Raw genomic sequence first — 27939 nt, 5'->3', positions numbered from 1 at the left:
GCTTAATGTGGAATATTCTAGAAGTTAATTTTTTGGTTTCTATTTCCTTATTATTCTAGAGATTCTGAACTTTTTATTTCTATTTTTGTTTGTTGTTTCATGGACCCCCGTTAGGAATCTGGTAAAACCTATGGACTTCTTCCCAGAACAATTTTTTTAAAGTACTTTTTTTATTCATAATTGAAGTGTCAAATTTTAGTTGGTTAGTAAAAAAATGAAGATGTAAGGATGTAATTTTTTTTTTAAATCCAAATTCATGGACCTCTTAAAATCTAACTCACATTAAGAACCCTTGCTCTAATTAATATTCACTTTGACTTTCCTATCTAAAACACTTTTCCCTGGATACCACTCCTCTCTGGATGTTTTCCCATTAAAACATAAGCTCTTGGAAGGCAGGTTCTGTCTTGTTTGCTTCAATTTATACCTCTAGAAATTAACATAGTGCTTTGCACATAGTAAGTGCTTTAGAAATGCTTTTGCTCCCTTCCTTCTTTCATTCCTCCCTCCCTCTTTCCTTCCTTCCTTCCTTCCTTCCTTCCTTCCTTCCTTCCTTCCTTCCTTCCTTCCTTCCTTTCTTCCTTCCTTCCTTCCTTCCATCCTTCCCTAAATCCCTTTATCCAATTTCTTATGTGCATATGCATAATGAGTTCTATAATCTGTTTCTTTCGTAATTTGAATTGGGTTGTTCAGGAAGTTTTACAGAAAGCCAAGGGATATGAAGACCAAAAATGGTTGGGAACTTTGGCGCTATCTCATGATGCCTCTACCTAAAGTATTTGATTATTAAATCATAATGATAATATGTACATTCGGGAATAACAATAGCTGACATTTAAATAGCGCTTTAAGATTTGCACGATTTATTTAAGGAACTGTGCATGATTTGCTTCATCCGATTCTTACAATATCTATATGAAGTGGGTGCTATTATCTTCATTTCACAAAAAGGGAAACTGAGGAGAGATTAAGTGGCCTGCTAAATGTTATATATTTATGAATCTCTTAAAGTGGTACTTAAACTGAGGTTTTCCTGATTCCTAGTTCTCTATGCAGTCTATGCAGATTTCCTTCTTACTTAGCCTCTCTCTGCCTCAATTTCCTCTCCTGCAGAACTTGAGAAAACAATACTTGAACGATAGTATTGGCATGAGGTTCAAATAAAATAATGAAGGAAAAGCACTGTAAATTTTAAAGTGCTGCTATTAATATTTTTGAAAATAATGATTACTGGTAGTGTTAAGAACATTTGCTAGGATTTACAACATTGTTTTACTTATAGCGTTAGGTTCTTGCAATTTTTATAGCATTTGGTAGTGCCAAGAACAAGCGGGACCAAGCATTTAAGGTCCATTCCTACTCTAAATTCTATAATCCTATGTTCCCAAATTAAAGGTAGCATTCCTAATATTTATGGTATTAGATGGAAACCAGTGTGTTCTCATACCTTTTACTGATCTTTTTGTACATCTACTCACCAGAACTGGTTGGGCTCATGATCCCACCATGAGAATTCCAGAGCAGAAATGCCCCACACCCTCAGGGGAAAATCCCCATTAATCTCTCTCAGAGGGGATACATGGTTCCTTAAATAAATAAGCCTGAGACAGTGCTGGGCATTGTAAGGAGAAGCCGTGCACAGGGGCCTCTCTGAGTCTCTCCTTCGCCTTGTTCTTCCATGATCGGTGCCGGGCAGCCGGGATGGACCACATTCAGTGACAGCTTAAGATAATCACATGTGTGAGGCAGTGGGATAATGACAGCTGAATAGCCTGGCTACTGTTGCCATAGTGACCAGCCAAGCTCCTTTTCCTTCTTTTTTTGTTTTCTGGGCCTTGTTTTGTTGGGCTGGCTTGGGGAATGAGGTTCAGGAATGGAAAGGGGGAGGAAACAAGGAGGAGAGACAGGAGGAGGGACAGCCCATTATAGTCTCTTTAAATACCCCAGCTGGAAGCGTTTTAAATCTCAACAGAGACAGAGGAAAACAGTGTCCTAATCTCCAGTTCCCTGTGAATTATTTAAAGGGATCTTGTCAGAACGATGAATTTGTCACTGTTACAGTGTCAACAGTGGCAGCAGCTGTCATAATGGTCGCAGGACCCCGCTCCAGGCAGGAGCTGGTGCGACATGGTACCTTGTCCCAGCTTTGTAGAGAGCAAAGGAGAGGACCACAGAGGATGGGATAACCACGGAAGGGAGGGGGAAGACATAGGACCTTTTTTCTCATCGTATAGGCCCAATGCAATTTTTCCTTTGTGTCTATCTTTCTCAGATATGTTCATGAGACTGATCTGCTTGTAGGAAGGCAGTGTGGTACATTAGGAAAAAAACAAAACAAAATTAAAAAAAAAACCCAACAACAACCCAAAATAAACACTGCTTCTAGAGTCGGATGACCTGGAGTCAGTCCTTATTAGCTGTATGCATAATGCTGAGCAAGTAACTGCCTCAGTTTCCTTATCTAGCAGCTAAATGTCACTTTGGATGAGTGCGGTACTCAGAAAGATTGACTTCAAATGCAGGCTCATATACTTACTAGCTAGATGACCCTGGGCAAGTTGCTTAAGCATTCTTAGCCTCAGATTCCTCATTTGTAAGATGGGGACAATATCACCAACATCACAGATTTATTTTGAGGATCAAATGGAATAGTATATATACAATGCTTTGTAAACCTTAAATTGTGTGTGTGTGTGTATATATACATATATATGTATATACATAATATATATGTATATATGTGTATACATACACACATACATATATATATACACACACATACACATATACATACACATATATATCTGTAGGTGAATAAATATTAACTATCATTTTTATTCATATGTTAGACTTTAGTGGCCTTTGAGGTTCCTTCCAATTCTATATCTACTATCTTTGACTTCAAACCAAATCACTCTGGCTTTCATTAGATGTCCAATAATAGCCCCCAGCCCCAGGCTCCATTGCTTAGTCTTGATGGCTTAGAACAAATGTAAATAGCAATTGCTTTCTCTTCTGGCCAGAAACATTGAGGGTCTTCCCCTCTCACACTGATGTTTTTGTACAAATAAAGGCATATTTTGTCTCAATTCTTACCTAGCCTTTAGTCATTGAATGGATGTTACCTCAGACAAACTGAGACCTGGGAAACAGCTATTTTAGAAAAGTCAAGGTCATGCACTCCATCCTGGCCATGGCCAGCATCTTGACCTTGGTCTTGTAACTGGTCTTTGATGACTCTAGAGAAGAGATGGAGGCTGTGCGACTCTGCATCGCTTAAATCCAATTCATGGGCAAGTCAAGGCATCACTCCATAATTTCGTTGGTCCTCTTCAAAAATGAAAGACAAACAGCATTGACTAGACAGACTTTACCAGCTGAATTCCATGGGGAACTCTGCCTCTGCTTAAACACGAGTCCCTCTTTTCCCTCCGTTTATTTTTTCTCTGAAACTTCTCTAGAATGGTGGCCCTATTGGTAATGATTATGAAGTTTCTGTATTTCCTAGCATCCTGTTAATTTGAAAAAAAAGTGTATTGTTCACCATTTCTATAGATGGGCACTGGGTTCTTTAAACTCTTTGATACTTGAAAAGTTGACTGTGCATCCTTCCTGAGGATATGAATGAATGCTCCCCCAGCCCCACTACCACCAAAAAAAGAAAGTAAGGACTCTATAGGCTGAGTAGAATTCAAGCCATTCAGAATGTAAGCACCCAAATGGCAGGGACTTTCATTTTTGTTTTTGTGTCTGTGATGCCACATAATAATAGCAAATATTGACATAGCTTTGCCCCTTACTAGCTCTGTGACTTTGAACAAGTCACCTCACTGGGCTTAGGAAAATAGAAATAAGAACTGGAATAGAATCCGTAGTTCTAGAATACTACAGATAATGGGTCTAGCTCTCAAACAGAATTTAGCTAATTAGCCCATATAAACAAAAACTGAATGGGCATCATGGGGGTAATGAAAAAATAGGGAATGATGGCTTTTTTGTGTTTGCACATGGGGTACTCATTGCTTTTTCTTCTAGTAATTCAAGAAGGTCTTCACTGAAGAGGTGGGATTTTAAAAGTAATCTCTAACGCAGCTAAATAAAATTTGGTGCTTTGAAAATCAGTATATCTCATTTGTACAATATCTGTATATAGATACTATGTATAGCTTCACAAATATGTACACATTTATACATGTATGCATAGACTCATATATATGCATGCACACACACATCTATATGTACACACAGACACATGCATACATATATATTCCCAGTCCCAAAATCCATTGTAAGGGACTCTTTCCTTATTGGTAGAAGTTGATGTCCCATGCTTGTTTGAAAAGTGGGGCAGAGTTGGCAAGAGCAGAAGAAAGGAGAATTTATTCAGTCTTCTCCAAGTCTTTTTTGAGTTTTGAGTAGCCTCAGGCACATAATACCTCAGGGAGCTTCTGACTTCCAACATTGGATGGAAGATGCCAACCTCACTTCCAGTTGCTGAAGGAAAAGACTCTGGGAAAAAACAGATATGAGATGAGCTGGCAGTCTCTGTCATATCCTTGTCCCTTGCTTTTTGGTAAAATTCAAGACTTTCTCTCTTGGTTGAGCTGAGTTACCTCATTCCAAATGGGAGTATGCCTTCATTCTGTATTATCTGGTATATAGTCTCCTACGTATACTTCCTCTGATTTCTACTTGGCTATTGAATTGGATAAATGGGTTTCTTTGTTATTTTTTATGTGTGTTCATTGTACAACTGGTATTCAGTGAGAAAGGAGTTTGATTCCTTGGATATGAAGCTTGGTTGGGGTCCTGCTTCCCTTCATTAATGAACATTGATCAGAAGTTATATTGAAAATGAAAATCATGCCCCCAATATTAATAATATTTAAAGGAGCAGCTAGATGTAATTCAAGCCTGGTACCCTTTCCTTTTCTGAGTAGGGCAGAGTGTCCAAGCCTTTGCATTCTGCACTCCTGGCAGAAATTAAAGCCTCCCTTGGAAAATGGTGTAGGGAGAGGAGACTGGAGATGTCTCTTCTGTCTCCCTTGTAAAACCCCCAGTGCCATAGCCTTGTATTGCAGCATGTGGGACATAGTATGTGTGTGTATACATTCATAAACATACAGACATATAAATGTCCCTATTGTATTGGCCCAATATAGATTGCTCCTAAGCTTAGGCTACACACCATAAAATGAGATCTCTTCAAAGAAAAAAAAATGTATATATTTACATAAAAACCTGTTATGTATCCATGTATTTATATCTACATATCTCATAATACTGGTTATAGGTCACATCTAATTTTAATACAGATTAGATTAGAAGAAAATTGTAGCCTATTTTTATGTCAATGTGGTCTGTAATTAATTTGATTAATTTAAATTGTCCCAGGTCACCTTATACCCTGGTAGTAAATTAATCATTTTGGGAGGTATATGAATTCTTTTAGTTTTCTAGAGTCTAGTTTAGCAAATCACTGTGAATTTAAACATCATAGAATTTAGAACTGGAAAGGATATTATGGGTCATTTAGTTCAACCCTTCCCTTGTCTTCCTTTATTTTATTGGTTGGAAATAAACCTAGAAAAGTTAAGTGACAAACAAAGTCACATAGATAGTAAGAAACAGAGCTGAGATTTGAACTCAGGTCCAAACCTTAAGCCCAAAGCCATCATACTGTCTCTCTTATGGGTTAAATGACATCATTAGTGGTTTATAGATATCTATATGTCTATGTCTATAGGTATATCATTCAGGGGCAGCTAGATGGTGGCACTAGCTACAGTACCAGCCCTAAAGTCAGGAAGATTTAAGTTCAAATAAGGCCTCAGACACTTACCAGTTTGTAGCAGTAAGCACCCTGGCATACACAGGAGGGCCTGCCATCAAGTTCTTTGATCTGTTTTTCTAAAAGGAAAGCAATTTTTGAGGAAGCAACAATCTACTTTAATCAAGCATGTATATCATTCACTTAGTTCATGGGAAAAAGTCAGCACCTCGAACTTCAGAGAAAATACAAATAGAAAACATAAAAATAAAAACAGAAATTACAAACAGAAGGACCAGCAAACAGGGCTTCCAACTGTCTGACCATAGACAATACATACATTGTTACTAGAGAGAGAAGCACCAACCTCTGGGTTTTCAAAGCAGGTGGGCTCCACTGAAGGAGCTACCCAGAGTCTCATCTGGCACACCAACCTTCTTTCAAAAAATAAGCCCCAAAGCCATACCTCACCTCAGAGTATATATACTCTTTTCAGTGCTGGAGGGCACACACGACCTCTCTGTGACACAGTGCCTCACCAGCAGTCAGCAGAAGGTCTGGGCCCCCATATAAAACAAGCTTCCAGTAATCAAGCCTCCCTCAACAACCCCACCTGAGGTCTATCAATGGGCGGAGATTTTTTACTCCCATTACATAGCTGTGTGTCCCTGGGCAAGTCACTTCATCTCTATTTGTCTCAGTTCCTCATCTGTAAAATGGAGAAACAATGGAGAAGGAAATGGCAAACCATTCCAGTATGTTTGCCAAGAAAACCTCATAGACAAGTTCGTGGGGTCATGAAGAGTCAGACATGATGGAACAACTGAACAACATATCATCTATGTGTATACCCATACCAATACTATATGTCTGTCTGTATCATCTATATCCATATCATATTTATGGCTAGGGCAATGGCTATGTGTATATCTATTGTTAGAGCTATAGCAAAGTCTCTATTTATGGCTATCATTGGATATGCTAGAATCAGCTTAAACTGGTTTGGGGAAGCTAATTGTTGAATTTTCAATGTGAGCTTTTATACCTTGGAAATTGGTAAATGGTACAAATTAAGGCTTGATTTAGTGTTTTCTTCATTGTTTAGAATTAAGAAAGTAATGGAGAAAATGCTGAGGTTCCAGATTACATTTTAAAGTGTGTCATGTGATATATTTTTTTTCCTGGAGAGCTGGTTGTTAAATATTTGCCAGCATATCCCTGGCTATTGCCTGATCTAGTGGATAGAGAGCTAGTTTCCAAAGCAGGAAGTTCATTCAAGTCCTACTTCTGGCACGTAGAGTCTCCTCAATGTAAAGAAAGTATCAATCTGCATTAGTAGAGGAAGCTCCTTCCTCTGGGAGCCCTTTATGACGATGACATCACAGGCTCAGCCGTAACCCTCCTGTCTCTATAGAATTGCTCTCTTAGTTTTCATTACTATCCTAATTCACTTAGTATCTCTTTTATTTTAGGTGCAGTCTAGTTTTGCTTAGTCTCTAGACCCATTTAAGTCCCTGGTTGAATTGTAAAATATAGCCACAATTCAGTTTTCTGAGTTGTATTACATACTAAAGAACCAAATGAGTTTTCATCAGTTTTTCATGCATCTCCTATATATCCTTTGTGGTTTAAAGGAGTGGCTATGAGTATTTCCCAAATATAAGGGACAGCAGATATTCTAGACAGTTTCCTATAATAGCTTTTTAAAGAACATTAGGTCACAAGGAACTGGACTCTAGATATATATGTACATACCTCAATATGAAATCAGTAAGTACTCTATTTTTCCAAACTTGTTGATTGAAATGTTCTCAGAAAGAAATATCATTTTAAAATTGAAAAAAATAAAAAAGAAGTATTTACTCCATAGGTCTTTCAGATTAGTATTTAAATATAAAAAATAGAAACAATTCAATGTCCAATGGCAGAGGAATGATTAAATAAACTGTTGTCCATTAATGAAATAGAATAATGTGATGCAATTAAGATCAACATGTATGAAGAATGCAAAATAATCTAAAAGGCCTTTATGAAATAAGGCAAAATAGAAAAAAAATTATTGAGTAGATGAAGTAACTATAATCCTATATGGAAGAATCTATGACAGTATAATCAAGAATTGGGTGGGGGCTTGGAGGGAATGAGATGAACACAGAATACGTTATGGCAAGTGAAGCACTTGACTCGTTGTCAAAGTTGACATTTGGTCCAGGTAAACATATGATCTAATACAAGCAACCAAGTCACCCAGCGCAGCACTCAACAAATATTTTTAATTTGATCCTCTTCTCTAAGCCAAATAACTCCATTTATTTAAGCTTTTTTACCATGTCTTTGTTCTCCAATCATTTAACTATTTTTATCCTATTTATGGAATGCTATATGGCAAAGGTGATTAAAGGCGATTGCCGTTGACAGAGAACATGGTTTCCAGGGATACTTAGCATTCTGCTTACTGACATTGTGTCATTGTCATTGTGTGATATCTCTACCTCAAGCTTTGTCCTCAGGACTTAGGGTCAGTCTTAGTCAGTAAGATGACTGGACAGACACCCACAAGGGAAACAGAGGAAAAACACAACCAACGACGATAACAACAAAAACTCCAAATACTACGTACAGGAGATGCGCAAACAATCCAGTCATTAGTAGTTCCTTGTGAGTTCACAAAAAGGGATAGAAAACTTAGATGTTATTTTTGTCCTTGGTTTTTCACTGAGCTCAGCTCATGGTCCTTCATCAAAGAACTAAATTGTTGGTTTTAGCACTAGAGAGACCTTTGAGACCATCTAACACAACCCCCAGAAATGAAGTGACTCACTGTAGGATCACATAGGTGGGTAATAGGTAATGGACACAGAATTTCAAATTAGATTCTCATACCACAGTAGGGCCAGGGCCTTTTCTATTACATCATGGACTGTTTGGTAAAGACTGAGATTGCCCATGCCTTTTATGCCAGAAGTAGAATGAGGAAAACATACAGGGTAGAAGAAAAATGTCAGTTGAAGATATATGACAGCATGGAACATTAAGGTGAGAGCTGGTCTTGGAAGTGTGAAGACAGATTCAAGTGCAACCTCTAACTTACTGGCTATGTAACCCTGAGCAAGATACTTAGACTTTCCAGTATTTTAGGAAACTCACTAAGATAATAAATTTCAGAGCAGTTGCTAATCTGGCAGAGGGCATTTCCTCATCTGGAAATTCCTTACGTGGTTGAAATGACATGTGGGTAGTGGGGGAAAACTTCAGGGAGCAGATAACAGCAAAACTAAGCTTTGAAGCATATGTTCTTATACACAATGCATGTGACGAAAAGACCACTGGGTTGGGTTTCAGGAGATGGACTTTGGCCCCAGTTAATAATAATAAATACTTAGGTAGTCTGGTAGTTTGGTCAGTTGATTAAATGAATATAGATACATCTACCATGAAAGCAGCTTGCAGCTTCTCCAATACCTTCTTACCTTGTACAATGAGAGCATCATCATAAATCTTTCATAGAGAAGCACATTGGAAGCCTTCTTCTTGTATAATATTTGGGGGGAGGTATTAATGTACTGCTTTATCTGTTGCTTAGTCTCAGCATATGATTGATTCCATGTGTCCTTAATAACGTCTCATTTTATTTTATATACATAACTCATTGTTGGCAACATGATGCAGCTGATATAGGCCCACCATGATTCCATCCATTGCCCTTTGGAATATATGTGATATTAATATTTCTGAGATTGCAATTTCCAGTGATTTGCATACATTTAATATCAATGAGTATTAAGAGCTGGGATTTTACAGCACTTAGAAATTTGGACTTCTTTAAAGCCTTACACCATTTCCTAAATGTACAGTCCTACTTAGGACTGATCTTGTTTTAATCAATCCTTGGCCTAGCTAATTGTTTATTTTCAATGGCTATCCAAGATATGTAAATTGAAAGACTAAACGGCAGTGCACAATGTCCGTCTTGGAAGCATCCATTATTCATCCTCTTTGTTTTTCCCATTTGGATTAGGAAACTAATCTTTTTCTCATTGCTATGAATTTCACTAAGGACACTTAGTAACACTTTGAGACTTGAAAATATTAATGCAACAATCTATTTATAGAAGGATTTAGAGATACCATAAATAGGGAAATCCACCTTTTGTTTGACCTTTACTAAGGACATTTTTTGTACCACTGGTGAATACCCTATTTGACACCTTGCTGAATCACTGAGGGAATTTCTTTCTGCAGTTGCACCTGTTATAGAATCTTGCATAATTTTAATACACACATGAGAGGTACATTGTCTGAGAAGAGCTTTCAAAGCTGTGTTTTGTTCTAGTGAATCAAATACTTTCTTAGAAATCTACAAAAACAACAGGATCATATTCTCTGTACCCCTCTGAATTAATTGCCCGACTGTACAGATGTGGTTTGTTGTAGATTATAAAACAGGAAAGCCTGCCTAGTCTCATATCATCATTGATGGTGCATAGACTACACTCATAGTCATTTTATCAGATGAGAAAGCAAACGTGTAGATAGGTAGCTCCTGATGTCTCTTCAGTCACTTTTTTATCTTTATAAAAATATTTTCCATGATATTTTTCATTCATTTGTAATGTTTGCCACTTTGAGTGGATTTAAAATTGTGTCATCTCTAGTGCAGATTTCTCCTGTGTGTATTTTCCTCATCTATAGAATGAGTGTGTTAGACTAGATAAATTCTAAAACTCCTTCTGGCTGCAACAGTCTATAAGTCTGTGAATCTATTTGACAAGTCCTGTCTTCTCTTTCCAGTTTCATCTTTTGAAGCACCATTATCACTTCTTGCACTGAGTCCAGTAGTAGGAGAGCCCAAATGCGGTAGTTAGTTCTGCTATCTTTGCCAATGAGAATAAATCACCATCAAAATTCTGTCAGATTTATTCCATTTTTGTATCCGTTTATTGTCCTTCTTCCAATTTCATCCATAAGTGCCTTTGGGATAATCTGTTTCAATTGGCTCTCATTCCAAACTCTCTGTGGAATGGTTTTCCCCTTTCACTGTGTTTCACTGTTTTGTGAGATGATGCTGTTTACAATCTTCTATAATTCTACTCGAGGTGATGTTTTGCAAATGAGCTTTTATTTTCTGTGACCATGGGAGTGATCGCTGTTGTCACTCAGGATTTGGCTTCCTTTTTGTTTATATCATCCCACCTCTCCATTATTTGCATTATCTTCCTGGTTTTATTTACTTCAGTTTGAATCAGTTCGTGTAAGTCTTCCCCTTCATTTCCATGATCATCTCTTTATTTTTCTTGTTATCATTTCTCTAAACTTCTGCAGTCTTCATTTTTATGGCATAGCATGCCAGTGCATAAGTTATATTTTTTTTCAGCCATTTTCTAAATAATGGAGACCTACTTTTCTTCTATCCAGGGTTTTGCTACCACAGAAGTGCTCCTGGGAATATTTTCATATATATGAAACCTTTCTGTCTTTCATTTGCTTGGCAACCCAGTAAGAGTCAAAGGGTATGAATAATGACTGCTTTCTTGGGTGGGGTTTCTGTGACAAATATGATGCCCACTGAGTCACTGGGATCAGTTCACGGCAGCAAATGTGTTCCCCCTTTGGAAGCATCACCCACATATAATTAGGCAGCTCAATAATGCAGGGAGGAAAGAGCTAGCCTTTGGGTCAGGAAGACTTGAATTCAAATCCTACCTTAGACACTTGCTAGTTATGTAACTCTGGGCAAACAATTTAACTTCTTTTGGCCTCAGTTTACTGACTTTTTAAATGGGGATAATAATAGCACCTACCTTCCAAGGTTTTTGTTAGGGTCAAATGAGATAAGATATGTAAAGCATATTTTCAAATGTTAAAGTGCCACGTAAATGTCAGTTATTATTATTAGAGGTATTAATTTTTCAAAGAATGAGTAGGACAAATTATCGCTCCATCTAGAGTATAAACATGTGTGCATTCCCCAAAACAGTTCTTATATGGGCTACTTCTATTTCTTTCCTTGATTTTTGTCAGTTCTCTGGTGCAGATGAAATCTCAGTTTAAAAAATTTTTTATTCTCTTATTATTATTAGTGATTTGGCTAAATCTTTCATGTTGATATTGATTATATATGAATATATATTTAATATTTAAATATTTTCCTTCATTTTTTCTAGTTTAAAATTTTTTTTTAAATGTCAAGATCTTTTGACCACTTATCTAATGGAAGTAATAGCAAGATGATGGAGAACCTTGAATGTGAAGCTAATGAGTTTTTGTTTTATGCTACAAACAATAACCACTAAAATATTTTGAGTAGAGATATGGCATAGTCTAGCCTGTGCATGTGAGCGTGATTTGGGGAAGGGGATAAGTTTTTATACAATAGCTACTATATGCTAGGCACTTTATAAATACTGTTTGTAAATATATTTGTATTGGGGGTGAGGAGCTGTGAAAGCCCAAGATGAAAGACTGGGGTGGACAAATTAGGAATGCGTCCTTGGATGAGATTTCTGTGACAAATATGGTGCCTACTGAGTAACTGGGATCAGTTCACGGCAGCAAATGTGTTCCCCCTTTAGAAGCATCACCCACATCAGCTTCTTCCACATCAAATGTTCCAACATCTGGTTGCTCCCTCTCCTTTTTCCCCTACCTCCTTCTCTTCTCCCCCACTCCTCTTTGCCTCTCCTCTGCTTCCTCCCTTACCCTTCCTCCCTGACTCTCTCTCTTTCTTTTCCTTTCCCTCTCCTCCACCCTTTCCCAGTATCACCATGATATTTGATTAACTATAAACGTGCAAAGTCACGGCTGCCTACTTTGGTAAAGTTAGTGAGGAGAATATCCCGAACACTATGCTCATCTAAGTTACTAGATGAGATGCTAGCCTTTGTCTACCCATAGAACTCAAAGATCAGAACGCTGAAAACTACTGTTGTTCAGTAGGGCATCAAGAACAAGCATCAGTGAAAAAGACATCCCCCAAAACAAAGCTATAATTAAAAATATAAAAATAATTTTAAAATTAATAAGAAGAACAAACATCAAAAATAAACTGCTACAGTCCCAGAGATTAGATGAGCCCAAGAATTGCTGGCCTGCGAAAAACGCATACCTTAGAGAGGAGTTCTTCCTGGGTGCTCTGGGTGGTGTTCAAACTTCCTCAAGGGCAAGGGAAAGTGTTCCCATGGCAGCTTTATGCTGAAGGACCATCTGAATGTCCTACCTTATCTTAGAGCCAAAACCTTCCCTGGGTACACCCATTGGTTTGAGTGGCTTTGTTGAGTCCGGGGTTGTGTGACCTTGTAAGTGGCCTTCCTTATTGGTCCGTGACTTCCTATAGCTTTTGTTATTGTCTTGAGTTAAACCCTGACTAATTCCAAACAAACAAGAGAGGGCGCATTAAATTGTCCTCCCAGCATTCTTGATTGGTCTCTATGTACTAAATGTTTCTGAATCATCTTCTTCCCTGAAAATTTAAATTAATGTCTCTAATTAATTAGTAATAATAAAATTATTTATTAATAAAATCAATATCTCTAATAATAATAATGACTGAGATTTACATAACACTTGAACATTTGAAAATATGCTTTACATATCTTACCTCATTTGACCCTAACAAAAAGAGATTTTGTATATGTACTTATATATTTTGTACAGATTTATATACATCTATTCTTACATTTATATGTATATGTACATTCATATGTAGATGTATGTTAATATGCATAAATAGGCATATTTCACATGTGTATGCATATTTATATTTGCATAAATTGTGTGTGTGAATATATTAGCATATACATATGTATGTATATGTTTGTGTTGTATGCATATGAGAGAGGAGAGACAGAGAGAGACAGAGAGAGAGAGAAGGGAGAGGGAGCAGGGGGGGGGGGGGGGAGAGATGAAAGAAATCACCCAGTATATTCCCAATGTCTGTTCATGTGAAATCCTGTGATTGTCTTTTCCCAGTCAGAAAGGAGTGATTTTACCTTCTCTTATCCTTAGCTCTTTGTTTCTAAAGCTAGAACTTTTGCTCTTCCTAATTTACATGCAATGTTCCCTTAGCAACCATTACACACAGGATCAAATACTTTTGTTCTCTGATAGATTTGCTTTTGGGTTATAAAATCAGGATTACTAGAATACAACACATATAACAAGAAGATAACATGGTTTTTAAATAGGAATATAAACTGGTTTCTACATAGCTAAGGAATCAGTAATAAATTCAAGAAAGTGGTAAGGGTCCAGTTGAATTACTTGATATGAATGTGTAGTGGGTCACTATACCTTCTTATGTGTATTCTTATGTCCTTCTGTGGTCTGGGGAGAGTCAAAAAAATTGTTACTGGGAAAACTCAGGGTTGGGGATGGGCACAATGGTTATGGCAAATGATCAAGGTGATAGGGGAATCTAGGATGGTGGTGAAAGTAGCAATAAAGTGACCTTGAACCATAGGCTAGCTAGAGGATCTAATGTAGACAGAAAGGAAGTGCTTCCTGGGGAAGTGGGAAATGTTTAGCAACAGAAGGTGGTGGTAGGATGAAGAACAGGTCCATTGGGTGTGGGAGAGTAGGGGAGATGGCAGAAGCAGTGCTGACTATTTCTTTAAAAGGTTGTAAGGCCAGCACTTGGTTTGTGTTTATTTCGTTGTTGGTATTCTGGCTACAATTAGGTTAGCCTGCAGTTAGGTAAACAGAAGTGCCTTGATTACTGTCTCATAATTAAAAATCAGACTCCAGTAAGCATGGCTAACTAAAAAAAGAAGTAATACATTCCTCTGCTAAATTATAAATTGTTTTACATGATAAAAATCTTTACTAAATCTAAACAACAAAGCATACTACATTTTAAAAATAATATACAGTTATGGCAGTATTCTAGGAAATAAATGAGTAAAAGTTGGCACCCCTAAAGCCATTTTTAAAATATTGTGAATTTTAATGAAGTTTAAAATCTTTTCCCTTTTTACCTCTGTAATTTTAAAAAGGTAAATGCTGGACTCTTTCTACCTATTTAGCTTTTTATTGATAGCTCCTTGCGTTTGCGTTTTACTTTCTAGTGCTTAATAATAATAGCTAGAATTTATTTATGTACCACTTAGAGGTTTGCAAAACATCTAATAATTATTAACTCATTCTATCCTCACAAGAACCTTGGGTGGTGGGAATTATTATTATTCCCATTTTACAAATGACAAAATTGAGGCAGAAGTAAATGACTTGCCCAAGGTCATGCAGACTCTAAGTATTTGAGGCCAAATTTGAACTCAGGTCTTTTCTGACTTCAGGTCTCATTTTCAGTCTTTTAGTTGAAGTTAAATCCCTCATAATTTCCTTCCCAGTTGTGCTTTTACTATTACACTTTTCCTTGATCAGCAAGACTGAGAAAGAAGTAGCCATGGGGGACAAAGGCATTTGAATCTCTTTGACATTACACTAGGGTAAGAATTGTTTAGTCTAAGGAATCATTCTTTTTACTAATTTTTTATTCCTTACCACATCACTTTATTTTTATCTATGTATTAAAAAAATAAAAATCTTCAGTTTTTTTCCCAGGTTGGAAGTGCAACTGACCCTTCACCAACACTGATCCTACCACTGATCAGCGTAGGAGCCATCACTTGCTCCATCTCCCACCTGCAGTTTCTTGCCCCTCCCTAGATAGTCAACCAGGGGTGTTGTGAGTTTCAAATCAGATAACAGATGCAAAGCACTTGAAAACTTTGAAGCACTATATATAAATGCCCGTAATTATTATATTATTATCCCACAGTCCCCAGCCCTCCAGTCTGGTGATGAATTCATCCTCTGATTCTTCTACTGCACTTCTGCTGAGCTCAAGCAATATTTATAGGACAATACAAGGCTATGCTCAGATGTGTTTAACAACCAGAAAAAAATATCTGCATACAATTTTAAATTTAATCTGCATTATTAATACTTTCTTAACTCTAGACAATCAGCAAAACAACAAATCATGCCCTAATTTGTAGCAATTGCTTATTCCTGAGGTATAAATGTTCACACTAAAAATTTAACAGTCAGGCTCTTGATGTCCTGATTAGAGCTGGCCTCATCACACCCCTGTAGTCAACATTAGTGCCAGATTCAGCATACACCTGAGGCCCTAGTATAGACCACTGCAGCTCAGAACTGCCAACACAAGGAATCCATTAGTCTTAGCATTCTTGGTAGCAGGGAGCACTGGCCTGTGCCTCCATAGCCAGCCTCTTATTAGGTCACTTGAAAAGGAGAGATCATCCCCCATTAGACCCTGCATCTGCAAGCAAGAAGCCTTTGACTGTAATCAGTCACTGGATCATTTTTTTCTAAGTCACTTTCCATTAGATACTTGCTAGAAATGTGCATACTTGGTAGCATTTAAGGTTGTTCATTAATCATTTCTATGAGAAAGTTGGCAGTTTTCCTAAATTTGTACATTCTACTATCTGAGAAGAACTGTGGAGCCACAGACTCGATCTTAACAGGAGCATCACTTTAAAAAAACCTATCTAAAAGGAATTTATCCAATTATTTCAACAGACATTAGAAAGTGTTTTCACCACAACAGATAAGATGGTGGAGAGAGAGTAGAGTCCCATGTGAGACATCTTAGCAGTCACCTGATTGCGATGATGAGATCCAGCTGTGGCTGTGTGGGTCTGGGGTTGATGGCCTGTGAAATCAGCCATCAGCAGTGTCAAGAACCAAAGCATATTGGGGGCTGGAATAATCCCTTGTTTTTTCTATGGAAAAGAGAAAAATGAAGAGAGGCCAAGCTGAGGGATGTATGTATGTTAGTTCTAAAGAAGACCATTCCAACTGCAAGAAGACCTATATTTTGGAATGGATAACAGAGAAATATTGTGGAATCTATTCCCCTAGAGACCTTTAAAGCTAAGGGAGGTTTTTATCTGTCTGAGATGATTTAAGTGTGGTTCTTCTGAGAAACAAAGGGCATGATCAGCAGCAAATTTTTACTGGACTGAAAAGTTTTCACAACCACAGGTCTTGACTTATTTCAAAACATGTAAAACAGAATTGAAAAATACTTATAAAAATATTTTTTAAACCATAAAAATATAAAAAATAACTTTAAAAACTTTTAAAAACTTCAGGCATTCCTCTACCTTATATCTTCCTTTTTCCACTCTCATATCCCTCCCTTCCCCCAACTGCAGCGTAGATGAGTCCATGGCAAAGAATATCGCTATTTTCCTGCTCTGCAGCATAGTCTGGGTTACGAAACACTGGACAGAAAATGTCATAGGTTGGTTCACCATGAGTATAAGGAAGCTACTGTGGTAACATATCTCGGAAATAATGATGTGGAAGGTCTTTGAAGAAAGGAAAGTCTTTCTCAAAGAACTTCAGGTTTTGCAACAAGATGCTGGTTCTAATGTTCATTCATTCATTCAAAAAGCATTAAAAAAATACATACTGTGCTAAATCCTGTGAGAGGTACAAAGTTTAAGACCTAATCCTTGCCAAGCTTACAGTCCGATAGAGGAGAAGGACACAAAATAGTTAATTATACAGTGCAATATTACATGATCTCAGAGTTAGGGGAGTCATCAAGGCACATTGGAAGAACTGGATTTGGAGTCAGGGCACCTAAGTTTGAATTCTGATACCATCAAACCTTTCTGGGTCTAAAATGAGGCAGTTGGACTGAATGACTTCTGAAGTCTTTTCCAACTTTAAATTTGTGGTCCCTTGTTCCTCTGAAATCTTCCTCAATGTCCTCTCTAGGCTTAGAATTCTATGGTCTTTTCCTCTCATGGTCTCTCACTCTCTTTTTTCCCCCCTTTTCTCTCTCTCTATCTCTCTCTTGGCATCCGCTCTATGCAGTGGGAAGAGGTCAGTGGTTATGATGAAAACCTGAACACTATCCGTACCTACCAGGTGTGCAATGTCTTTGAGCCCAACCAGAACAACTGGCTGCTTACCACTTTCATCAATCGACGAGGGGCCCATCGTATCTACACAGAGATGCGCTTCACTGTGAGAGACTGCAGCAGTCTCCCAAATGTTCCTGGTTCTTGCAAAGAGACCTTCAACCTCTACTACTATGAGACAGACTCAGTCATCGCCACCAAGAAGTCTGCCTTCTGGACAGAGGCTCCCTACCTCAAAGTGGACACTATTGCTGCTGATGAGAGTTTCTCCCAGGTGGACTTTGGGGGAAGGTTGATGAAGGTCAACACAGAAGTGAGAAGCTTTGGGCCCCTCACTCGGAATGGTTTTTATCTTGCTTTTCAAGATTATGGGGCCTGCATGTCTCTCCTTTCTGTTAGAGTCTTTTTCAAGAAGTGCCCCAGCATCGTGCAGAATTTTGCAATTTTCCCGGAGACCATGACTGGTGCCGAAAGTACATCTCTGGTGATTGCTCGGGGAACATGCATCCCCAATGCAGAGGAGGTAGATGTCCCTATTAAACTGTATTGCAACGGGGATGGAGAGTGGATGGTACCGATTGGGCGCTGCACCTGCAAAGCTGGCTATGAACCTGAGAACAATATAGTCTGCAAGGGTGAGTCTGACTTGAGTCTCTCTAGATGACTCTGGAGTTTGGTTTTCTGCCTAGGGAAGGGCAGTCATGTCTTCCCATTGTTTGCCTACCTCTAAAAACAAGAGCAGAAGCAAAGTAAATGGAAATCCAAACTTTGCTAAGTAAAGCTTTTGACAATCCTCCCTCCACCCCCAGTCTATTCCCATCACTAAAGATTGTCTTACATAATCAATTCTTGATTATCTATTCTAATGTAAAAAAAAATGCATGCCTAATCCCAAAGATATATGATATATAATATATATATATATGTGTGTGTATGTATGTATAAAATATGTATAGTTTACACAATTTTTTGAAAGGTGGGGTAGAGTGTGTGTATGTAGAGGATAGAGAGCTGGCTTTAGAATCAGAAAGACATGACCCTAACACAAATCAGCTGAATGATCTGGACAGGTCAGCATGCCAAGAAATTCTTTGAGATTCAAATTTGCAGAGTTGGTGCTGATCTGCATTTATGGAAGAATTTCTTCATGAGGATCTCCCTACACTAATGAAATCATAGGACTGGGTTTACTTTGTTAAGGCAATCGAGGTCAAGTGACTTGCCCAGGGTCACACAGCTAGTAAGTATCAAGTGTCTGAGGCTAGATTTGAACTCAGGTCCTCCTGACTCCAGGGCAGTTGTTCTATCCATTATGCTACCTTGCTGCCCCTATGGCTTTTTATTGAAGTCATATATAAATTCTTTCCATGAGGTTTTAGTGTGCCATGAGAACTTTGGATATATATATATATATCTGGTTAGATACGCTCACACTATTCTCTCCCCCAATCTAAGTCTTATGTTACAGTCCCTGGTTAGTCTAGGTGAAAGCAGACTTCTAGTGTTATGGATGAATGCTTCTTCTATACCTTGATAAATTTGTGGTCTCATTAATGTGGGCACTTCCTCCACCAGGGAAGATCACAGCCAATCCCACATTTTCTCATCTTGTATGACCCTTGTCTATGCCCAACTATAAATTTTCTATAGTATTGAGGTTCTTAGCCTGTCATATATGTCATGGATTGCCATGACAGTCTGGCAAAACCTATTGACTTCTGCTTAGAAAAATTATTTTTAAATAAACAAAATAAAATACACAGGCTTACTAAGCAAACCAAATCTATTGAAAACAAGTTCATGGACCCCAGGTGAAGAACCTCTTGCTATTAAGAATCTCTCCAACGTGATAGAAATTGTAGATTTCTGTACAGTGTTTGAGTTGTCCATCTGTTATCACTTATATATGACCTCTCCCTGTGTATATGACCAGGTTGTTCATGGATATTTGAGAGAAAGATGTCTTTTGAGGGAGTTTTAGCCCAATCCAGCCAGTGGGTGACCAAAAACTAGTACCAAAAAATCCCTTGGCTCATTAACTCAAAGCCACAATGGTTGGTCCTCTTCTCCAAAAGTTCTATGCCAGGTGCTGGGGTCAGATTATTAAGAGAAAGTTTTGAAATTTAGACCAAAAAATGAATTGCTTTCAAAACAGAGCAAGTGCTATGCACTGAAATTCCATTCTTGAAAGATGTGTGGGATGATAAATTGATTCACAAGTACTAAAAAGCCAACTTTGGTGCATGGGTATAGTTAAGACATTTTTCCCTAAGCAGCTTCCCTCACTACTCTGTTGACACATTGCTACAAATGAAAAAAATAAACTAATTCAGTGTGTCCTGTGGCTAAAAGTATTAGAGGGATGGATGGAGATTCCATAGATTCTCCTTAATGACTGTTCTGGAAAGGCATGACCAGGAAGCGCTGGGGAGGTGGGGGAGGTTAGAAAGGGGCAGAGGCAAGGAGGAAGCTAGGTTATATCCCCTTTAAAAACCCATTTATTTCTGGCACACAAGTCTTTTGGTTTACTCAGTGGTAAGATACTCAGTGTTAAACTCATACATTCCTTTCTCTGCCCCCTCCAAAAAAATCCTTATGCTTTCCCCCAGTTTGTTGTTGCTTGGGATTTAATTGCATCTGTGCAGTGTGTACCTAAATGACTTTTGTTGACTTTTTTCCCTCCATTGGACCCATGAGTCTCGAGTGCCTTTCTTTTCTCCTTCCCCCCACCCTTGTGCTGTCAGCACAGCTGAAGTCCACAGGCCAGCTCTTGTGTTCCTTCCTTGTTTATTTTGTGCAAACGCTGAGGAGAGGCTTCCAGCCCTGGAATAATAATGGGTGTCAGTTTATTCTATGGATGCCACTAATTGCCTGGGCTGGGGCAGCTTATGGTATCTTGAATCTCAGAGAAAATTGAGTGTGGCTTTTGTGATACTATTGAATTTCCTGGTTATGGATATGAACGATGCATGGGCTTGAAATAGGCTGGGATGGGTGGGTGGTAGTAGTGGTGGAGATGATCCAAGTAAAATCACCAATCAATGCAGACTTTTTTAACTGGCCCAATTTGGTGTCATAACACATTCCTTTGTTCTCCTGGGGTTTGGGGTGGGACAGATTCAAACCCTGCTTTGTGGTATGTCAATGCTGAGGTTGGAGCTGGGTCTGGGATACCCAGCACAGCCAGGCTGATCTCTTAAAGGACCAGAGCAGGTGCAGCAGCTGCCACACAGACTTTTAAAAGCAATGTTTGTGATTTTCCCAGCTTCAAAGACCTACACAGTACTGCACTGGCTGACTGAGCCTTTCATTTTTCTCATTATTTCCTGAGCAAAACGGCAGGAACCAGATCAAGCATTGATTGGTTCTGATTTAATTGGGATTCTGGGAACAGGGCTCCATTTCTTTCAGCTAATTGGAACTTTTCTGTCTTTTGGGTTCTGCTGTCCGAGTTGCTGGCTTGTTACCTCCTGACAAAATTCTCAGAGGGGTTATGTGTACAAATATGTAAATCTTGTGGTTGAACTCCCTCCCCCCACCGCATACCTACCAGTTTCTATATTCCTTGTCAAGGCTATTGTGACTGCAGCTCAAATTATCTTGCTTTAACAATTTGTGGCAAAAATTGTTGGAGGTAGACAGAAGTGAGATGCAGTCAAAAACCAGAAACCTTCCTGATTTGCCACTTCAAAGACACTAACTCAATGTCTCCATAGCATTTCTCTCTTTCTTAAGATTTCTGGTTGTCTTTTGTCTTTTACATATCAGTTATTTCCCAATATACTGTCCCCACTGAACCCTTTTATAACAAAGAAAAATGGTTTCTGAAACCAAACAGAAAAGCAACCACATGTGACAATATATACAACATTCTGCTCACATAGTCACCCACCTCCTTACTAAGAGGAAAGAATGTGTTTCATCATCTGCCCTCTGGAGCCAAGACTGGTCTCTGAATTAATCTGGGTTTGGATATTCAGTGAGATTTCTTGATGCTGACATGCACAGTGGCAAGTGAGGTTGGAGGCAGAATCCAACTCCCTCATGGCTATGCTTAGTCATCCATATTGATCATTGTTTTTCTAAGGCCTCTAAGTAGTTCTACATACTATAGATTATCTTATTTTTTCTCAAAAAACAAAGTAAAGAAAGGGCAGATTTTGTTTTTTTTTCCATTTGCCTTTCTTTTTGTCCACAATGCTAACAAGTGACAGACACATAAGTAAGTGCTTGGCATGTAAATGAATAAATGAAGCATTTACTGAGTGCTTACTATATGTGCAAGACAGTCTCTGCTCTCGGGGAGCTCACATTCTAATGGGAGGCAGAATAAAATTTGAAGGCTTCAGCAGCAAGTCAGATGGAAAGGTCCCATGGTCCTCCAGGGGCAGCTAAGCAGATGGCTAGGCTTTTTTAATCTCATTTTGCGGATTCCCACTGGTTCTGATGTTGAATCATTCGACAATGCCAAGCTCTTTGGTGGAAGAACTCTCTTCTCTGGGTCTTCAGTAGCTGTACCTGAAGTACCTACATGTCTACAGAGGTGGCTTCCCCAGATGATGACTGAGGGCACGAGGCTGAAAGAATTGCCATTCTCAAGGCTCCTGAGTTCAAGGTCCTGGGCTGTGCCCATCAAGGCCAGAGGGGAGATGGTGGTCAAGGTGGTGGGGGTTGTGGTCCTTTAGCTAGACTGGCTTGTCTACTGCATGGGTGGCAGCAGGTCAGATTGCCCTGCCCCTTCTCCTCAGGAGTTCCTTCCTCAGATGAAGGCTATGAGGACTGGGATAAAGTAGAACTGATGGTCCGGGGACCTGGGAGGTGGGGGTGTTGGACTGCCAATTCCAGGACTCCTGTCTCTATCTGTTTGTGGCAATTGGTCAGTAATTGTTAGTAGTGGTGATGAAGATGGCAGAGTTTCTCTGATTTTTCATAGTAAATGCATAACAAATCCTGATTGACTTATAAACACATGAGGGTAACTAAACTATTCTCTGACCATGCCTATCCCTTTAAGGCCACTCAATTATCCCATAATTAATATGAACCAGAAGTGGTGCTAAATGACTCAGTATTGTGCAATGGAAGGAGCATTGGATTTGGGGTCAGGGGAATTGGATTCGAATCCCAACTCTACCATTTGCTACTACACGTAGCTTTGGGCAAGTTTCTTAATTTCTCTGGGTCTCAGTTTCCTCATCTGCAAAAGGGGGGCAGTTAGATTATAGGAGGTGAGATTCATCTAGGTCTAAATCTCTGCTCCTAATTTAGTGTTGCATAAACTAGACCTATCATGCATTCAGTCTCAGTTTTAATATGTGTGACAAGGAGAAGGTAACGTGACAGAATGCACAGAGTGCGGGACTTAGAGTTAGGGAAACCTGAGTTCAAATCCAGCCTCTGACATCTATTAGTTGCGTGATCTTGGGTCCTTCTCTGAGCTGCACTTTTATCATCAGTAAATAAAAGGTTTCCCCATATAGCATCTAAGGTCCCTTGAAGCTCCAAATTTCCTGTGATCCTATGAGAAATGGGGACAGGTAGTGGGATATAAAGAAGGCACCACGTAGGACCCCCCTTGCTATCATTCTGTTTGCCTGCTTTTTATTAGACTTCACAGCTTATGTTAATCCTATGGTCAGAGATGAACTTCCAGTTTAGTGGAGGGTGGCTAAGGGGTTGGAGTAGAGGAGGTAGCAGAGGCTATCTTTTCCCTTTGGTTCATATTTAGGCAACCATATACCCAAATGGAGGCCTGTTCAATGTCTTGCTCTCTTGTTGGCAGAGAGTTGGAGTGTATTTGAGTGAACAAAGACACTACGCTGAGAAAACTCTACTTTCATGACATCGAAGCTTAAAGATTTACCTGAACTACCTGGAAAGCTACTAGAAGGATGTGTTACTTGTATGACTTTGGGTTCAATGAGCTAAAGGTCTCTTCTAGGTTTTGACCCAGTGATATCCTAAGCTATCTTGGACAAGATCATGGAAAGTTAGTGTTGGACGGGACTTTAGACATTATCCACTTTAATCCTTTCATGTTCTACATGAAGAAAATGAGCCCCTTTACCCCCATAGTTGAAGTGACTTGCCCAAGGTCAGAAAGATAGAAAAGAGGACCTTGGACTCAGGGGCTCTGATTACAAATCCCATTTTCCCTTCACCCTATGCCAAGGCTGTCCTAGGAGCCTATGTTCTGTGATCAGCTAGATGTTCTATTCAAGCCTTTGTGGAACTGTTCGATGCTTTTTCTAGAGACCAAGTTGGTTTCACAAATAAGGGGTATTACAAAGTTAGAATATTCATTTTGAAATATAGTGATACAGAACTGTCTGTCTTACCCCTCTGGATGTCTACATCTGGGTACCTCTATTTCTGAGTCTTTCCCTGGTATCTAGGGAAGAAATAATATACTTTTCACTGGAGGATTTTTTTAAATTTAAAGGACAAACTGTCATTATGAGATGCAAACACATATACATACATATGTGTACATATATATATAGTTTTACTTTCTCTTTATGGCAAATAAACCATTTCCTGTTTTTTTGTAAATCTTTGGTAGTTTGGTGTTTGCAGAGACTCTTGGAGACCAATTAGCCTGCCCAGCTAGCAAATACTGCCTACAGGTTTGCCTAGAGCTGTTCCTGGCAGAGGGGAAGAAGACAGAGAAATAAACAAGAGAGTAGGCAGAGAAAGTAGAGGTAGATGAAGCTATGGGGCTAAATTAAGCCCAGAGGTTTAGTCAGTACAGCCTTGAGTGGGTTACATCATGTAACTCTGCTGAGGCGCAGTGTTCAACAATGGCCTTTCCCTTACTTCAGCGGAAGAATATGTGTCCAAGTTTTATAGAAATAATAATTCATGTTTGCATAGGACTTTTTGGCCTACAAAGGGCTTTTCATTGTACCAATCCTCATTTTACAGATGAGGAAGCCGAGGCTTGGAGAAAGGTAAGTGAACTGGGACTCTGAGTCCACTATTTTTTATTGTTTTTGTTTCCATCCTGATGCCTCCAAATTAGGCCTGCCCAAATGATGTCCTTAAGGGAATAGAAGGCTTTTAAATATGGACATTCCATCCAGTTCTGCTATATTTGGTGGTGGTAGTAGTGGTGGACAACCAGATCTAGACTTTCAACAGGCATTCAGAGTAGCAATCCTATTGGAAAATTTAGACCACACAGGCTAGTGATGGAGACTTGGGGAGCAAAAAAGGCATATTAGCTTTGTTGGCAGGACCGAAGTTCCGTGCAACCCAATAAACCATGCTGAATACTAAACTTACTGCAGGAGGTATTCTATTGTGCTGTGCTTGTAAGTACAAACAACCCATTTTACTTGTGGGATACTAAGTAGTAGCTTGGATTCTAGCCAGACTGGGGGAGGAGGGTTCCTTGAGGTCTAAGAAGACTACCTTGTAGAACCACTTACTTAGAATGGACCTTCGAAGTCTCAATCCACACCTGAATACGAATGCCCTTTACAGCATCCCCACACCAAGCCTCTGTTTAAGAACCCTCACTGATGTGATTTGTCACTTCCTGAATCACCTCATTTCACTCTTAACTTAGTGTCTCCCCCCCTCTCCTTATGTTGACCCCAAATATGCTTCTCTTCAAGTCCCATCTTTTCCTCCTGATTCTGTCCTCTGGAAAAGTCTGATCCTGCTTTTACAAAATATTCCTTCAAATACTTGAAGACAGCTTTCTCCCATAATAATGTAGTGTTTCAAGGGTTGCATAGCATTTTATATATGCTTTCTGATTTAGTCCTCACATTAACCCTGTGAGGTAAGTGCTACCATAATCTCCAGTTTACAGATAAGGATGAGAGAGATCAAGGGATTCGCCCAGGGTCACCCAGATAGTAAGTACCTAAGCCAGGTTTTGAATTAAGATGTGTGGTGCAGTGGATAGAGTGCCAGGCCTGGAGTCAGGAGGACTCATCTTCCACAGTTCAAATTTGACCTCAGACACTTATGGACTTTGTGACCCTGGGCAAGTCACTTAACCATGTTTACCTCAGTTTCCGCATCTCGTCTAGCTCATTTTATGAGCTAGAAAAGGAAATGGCAAACCATTCCAATGTCTCTGCCAAGATAATCCCAAATAGAGTTACAAGGAGTTGGACATGACTGAAAATCTTTACACTTCCAAGTTCAATGTTTTATACATTAGGTGATGTAGTATATCACCTAATTGCCTTAACTCGTTTCTTCTCTAGTCTACATATTTCCTTATTCCTTCAATCCGACTGCATATAATATGGTTTCAAGTCTGCCCACCATGCTAGTTACCCTCATCCAGATATGGTGCAGCTTGTCAATGTGTTTCCTAAAGTATGGGTTCCAGAACTGAACACAATATTCCAGATAGAGTCTGATCAGTGGAACTGTTACATTATATTTCTATGAAAGCTGCTAAGGTAACATTAGGTCTTTTGACTACTAAATCACAATGTTAATTCATGTTGACTTTGAAGTTCATTTAAAACCAGTTCATTTTCTCTAGGTTAGCCCAATACTAGAAGGAAATTACAATGGTATGAATTTAAGGTACTTGAAAGGGAGTTCATCTAGAATGTTTCTCCCTCATCTCTGCTCTGTCAGTCCTCACTATTTTAGCCTCATCTGCTTCTGGTGTTCAGAGAGGCATTTTTTTAAATTTGCTACTAAAAATCTTATTCTATCTGTCTAGACAATATTTGGGCTGGATATTCTCTCAGGTCCTTTTGAATTCTAAAATGTTGTGATTCTCAGACTCTAATCAACTAGATGAACACACAGTCCCAGATTTAAGTTTTTACCCAATTGTTGTCCTGATTTTAAGACCCTTTAAGGTCTCTTAGAACTATGAGATTTTGTGACTACTATTTTTTGCAAAGCTCCAAGGCGCATCAATCATTACTCATCATTGTGGGGAGTAATACTCCATGATAACACAGTGAATCTGTTTCAACCAAAAGAGACTGGCAAACATAATTACTAAATGGTAGATTATCATCAAGAAAATTATTATCATAAATTAAGTCAGAAAAATGAATGAAGTTGATTCAAGAGAAAGGATAATATGTATTTATCAGGATCCCTAGTATCATACTTGGCACCATAATAGTAGGAAGCCTTTTCACCAACACTGTGGGATAGGCATTGTTTCTGATGTCAAGAAGAACTCTAGTTGGTACAAAACAATGAACACATAGGACATAATTATAGAGCAAGCAAAAGCTATATCACCAGGGGCTGATTACACACAGGACAGAGTTTATAGAAGAGAGAAACCAGTACAGCCTGCTGAATTTAGAGACGGCTTCTTGATGCAGGTGGGACTTGGGCTTGACCTGAAAGGATGAGTATTCATCTGAATAGAGGGAAAGAAGCAGGGAAGTGTGTTTGGGGTTGGGATAACACTATAATCAAAAACTCAGAGGGCAGAATGAACTCTGGCATGTTGGAAATATTGTGGGGAGATTGTCCTGTCTGGAGCTCAGTTGGTTGCTCTGGGAAACAACCTAATAGAGAACTTTTACAAGGAGAAGACCAGATTCTGGAGAATCATAAAAGTGAGGCAGAGGAATTTGAACTTCATGTAATAGACCATAGGGAACCATCATAAATTCTTGAGTTAGGGAATAGCGTGATGTGCACAGATAACTGTTTATTTTTCATTTAGAAAAGAAAGGTCAAAGAAAACAAACAGAAGAAATGGTGAATGAAGCAATGCAAAATTTCTCTAAATGAATGGAAAGTACTTTAAATTCAAATCTTAATCATTGTTATCACTTCAGAAAATTTGAGAAAGGGCAATCTTCATCATCCCCATTTTTTTGCATATCCAAATGAGAACCAAAGAAGTTAAGTTACCTGTTCAAGGTCACATGGCAGGACTGAGAACTCAAGCCATTTAACTCCTTGTACACTGGGCTTTCAGTAGACTATAGGCCAATTTAATTCTTTTCCAATTTGGAATCAGAGCAATTGATTTGCCATTGGAAGATCTTAGATCTGAACAAAGAAGGTAATTAGTGAATCACCCTCCACTTTTTATGACCCATTCATTTCTTTATTAAGACCAATGAGGTATAAGTGGAAAACTCACTGGCAACCCCTCTCTCTCCAGAGGCAAACTGACCTTTGTTCTAAGCCCAGGCTTGTAACTTCTGCCTTCTTCAACTTCTGCATTTCTCCCTCATTCCTACAAATGTCGATTCTCAGATTCTCACCCATCTGCCTCTTGGGGATATCTCAGGTAATTTTTCACCAATATGCAAA

The 27939-nt window shown here is 38.8% G+C and overlaps 1 protein-coding gene across 5 annotated transcripts in view; it reads left to right on the top strand.

The window, feature by feature from the left end:
- Positions 1–27939, top strand: part of EPHB1 (EPH receptor B1) — a 700554-nt gene that overhangs the window by 256156 nt on the left and 416459 nt on the right. For all 5 annotated transcript variants that reach the window (XM_072613592.1, XM_072613594.1, XM_072613596.1 and 2 more), the window contains exon 3: positions 17624–18305. In XM_072613592.1, coding sequence (XP_072469693.1) covers positions 17624–18305 — 682 coding nt within the window. The remainder of the gene's footprint in view (positions 1–17623; positions 18306–27939) is intronic.

This window comes from Notamacropus eugenii, chromosome 5, assembly GCF_028372415.1.
Source record: "Notamacropus eugenii isolate mMacEug1 chromosome 5, mMacEug1.pri_v2, whole genome shotgun sequence".
Taxonomy (NCBI): domain Eukaryota; kingdom Metazoa; phylum Chordata; class Mammalia; order Diprotodontia; family Macropodidae; genus Notamacropus; species Notamacropus eugenii.
The sequence above is the reverse complement of the archived record's forward strand: the minus strand, read 5'-3'. Positions and strand labels throughout refer to the sequence as shown.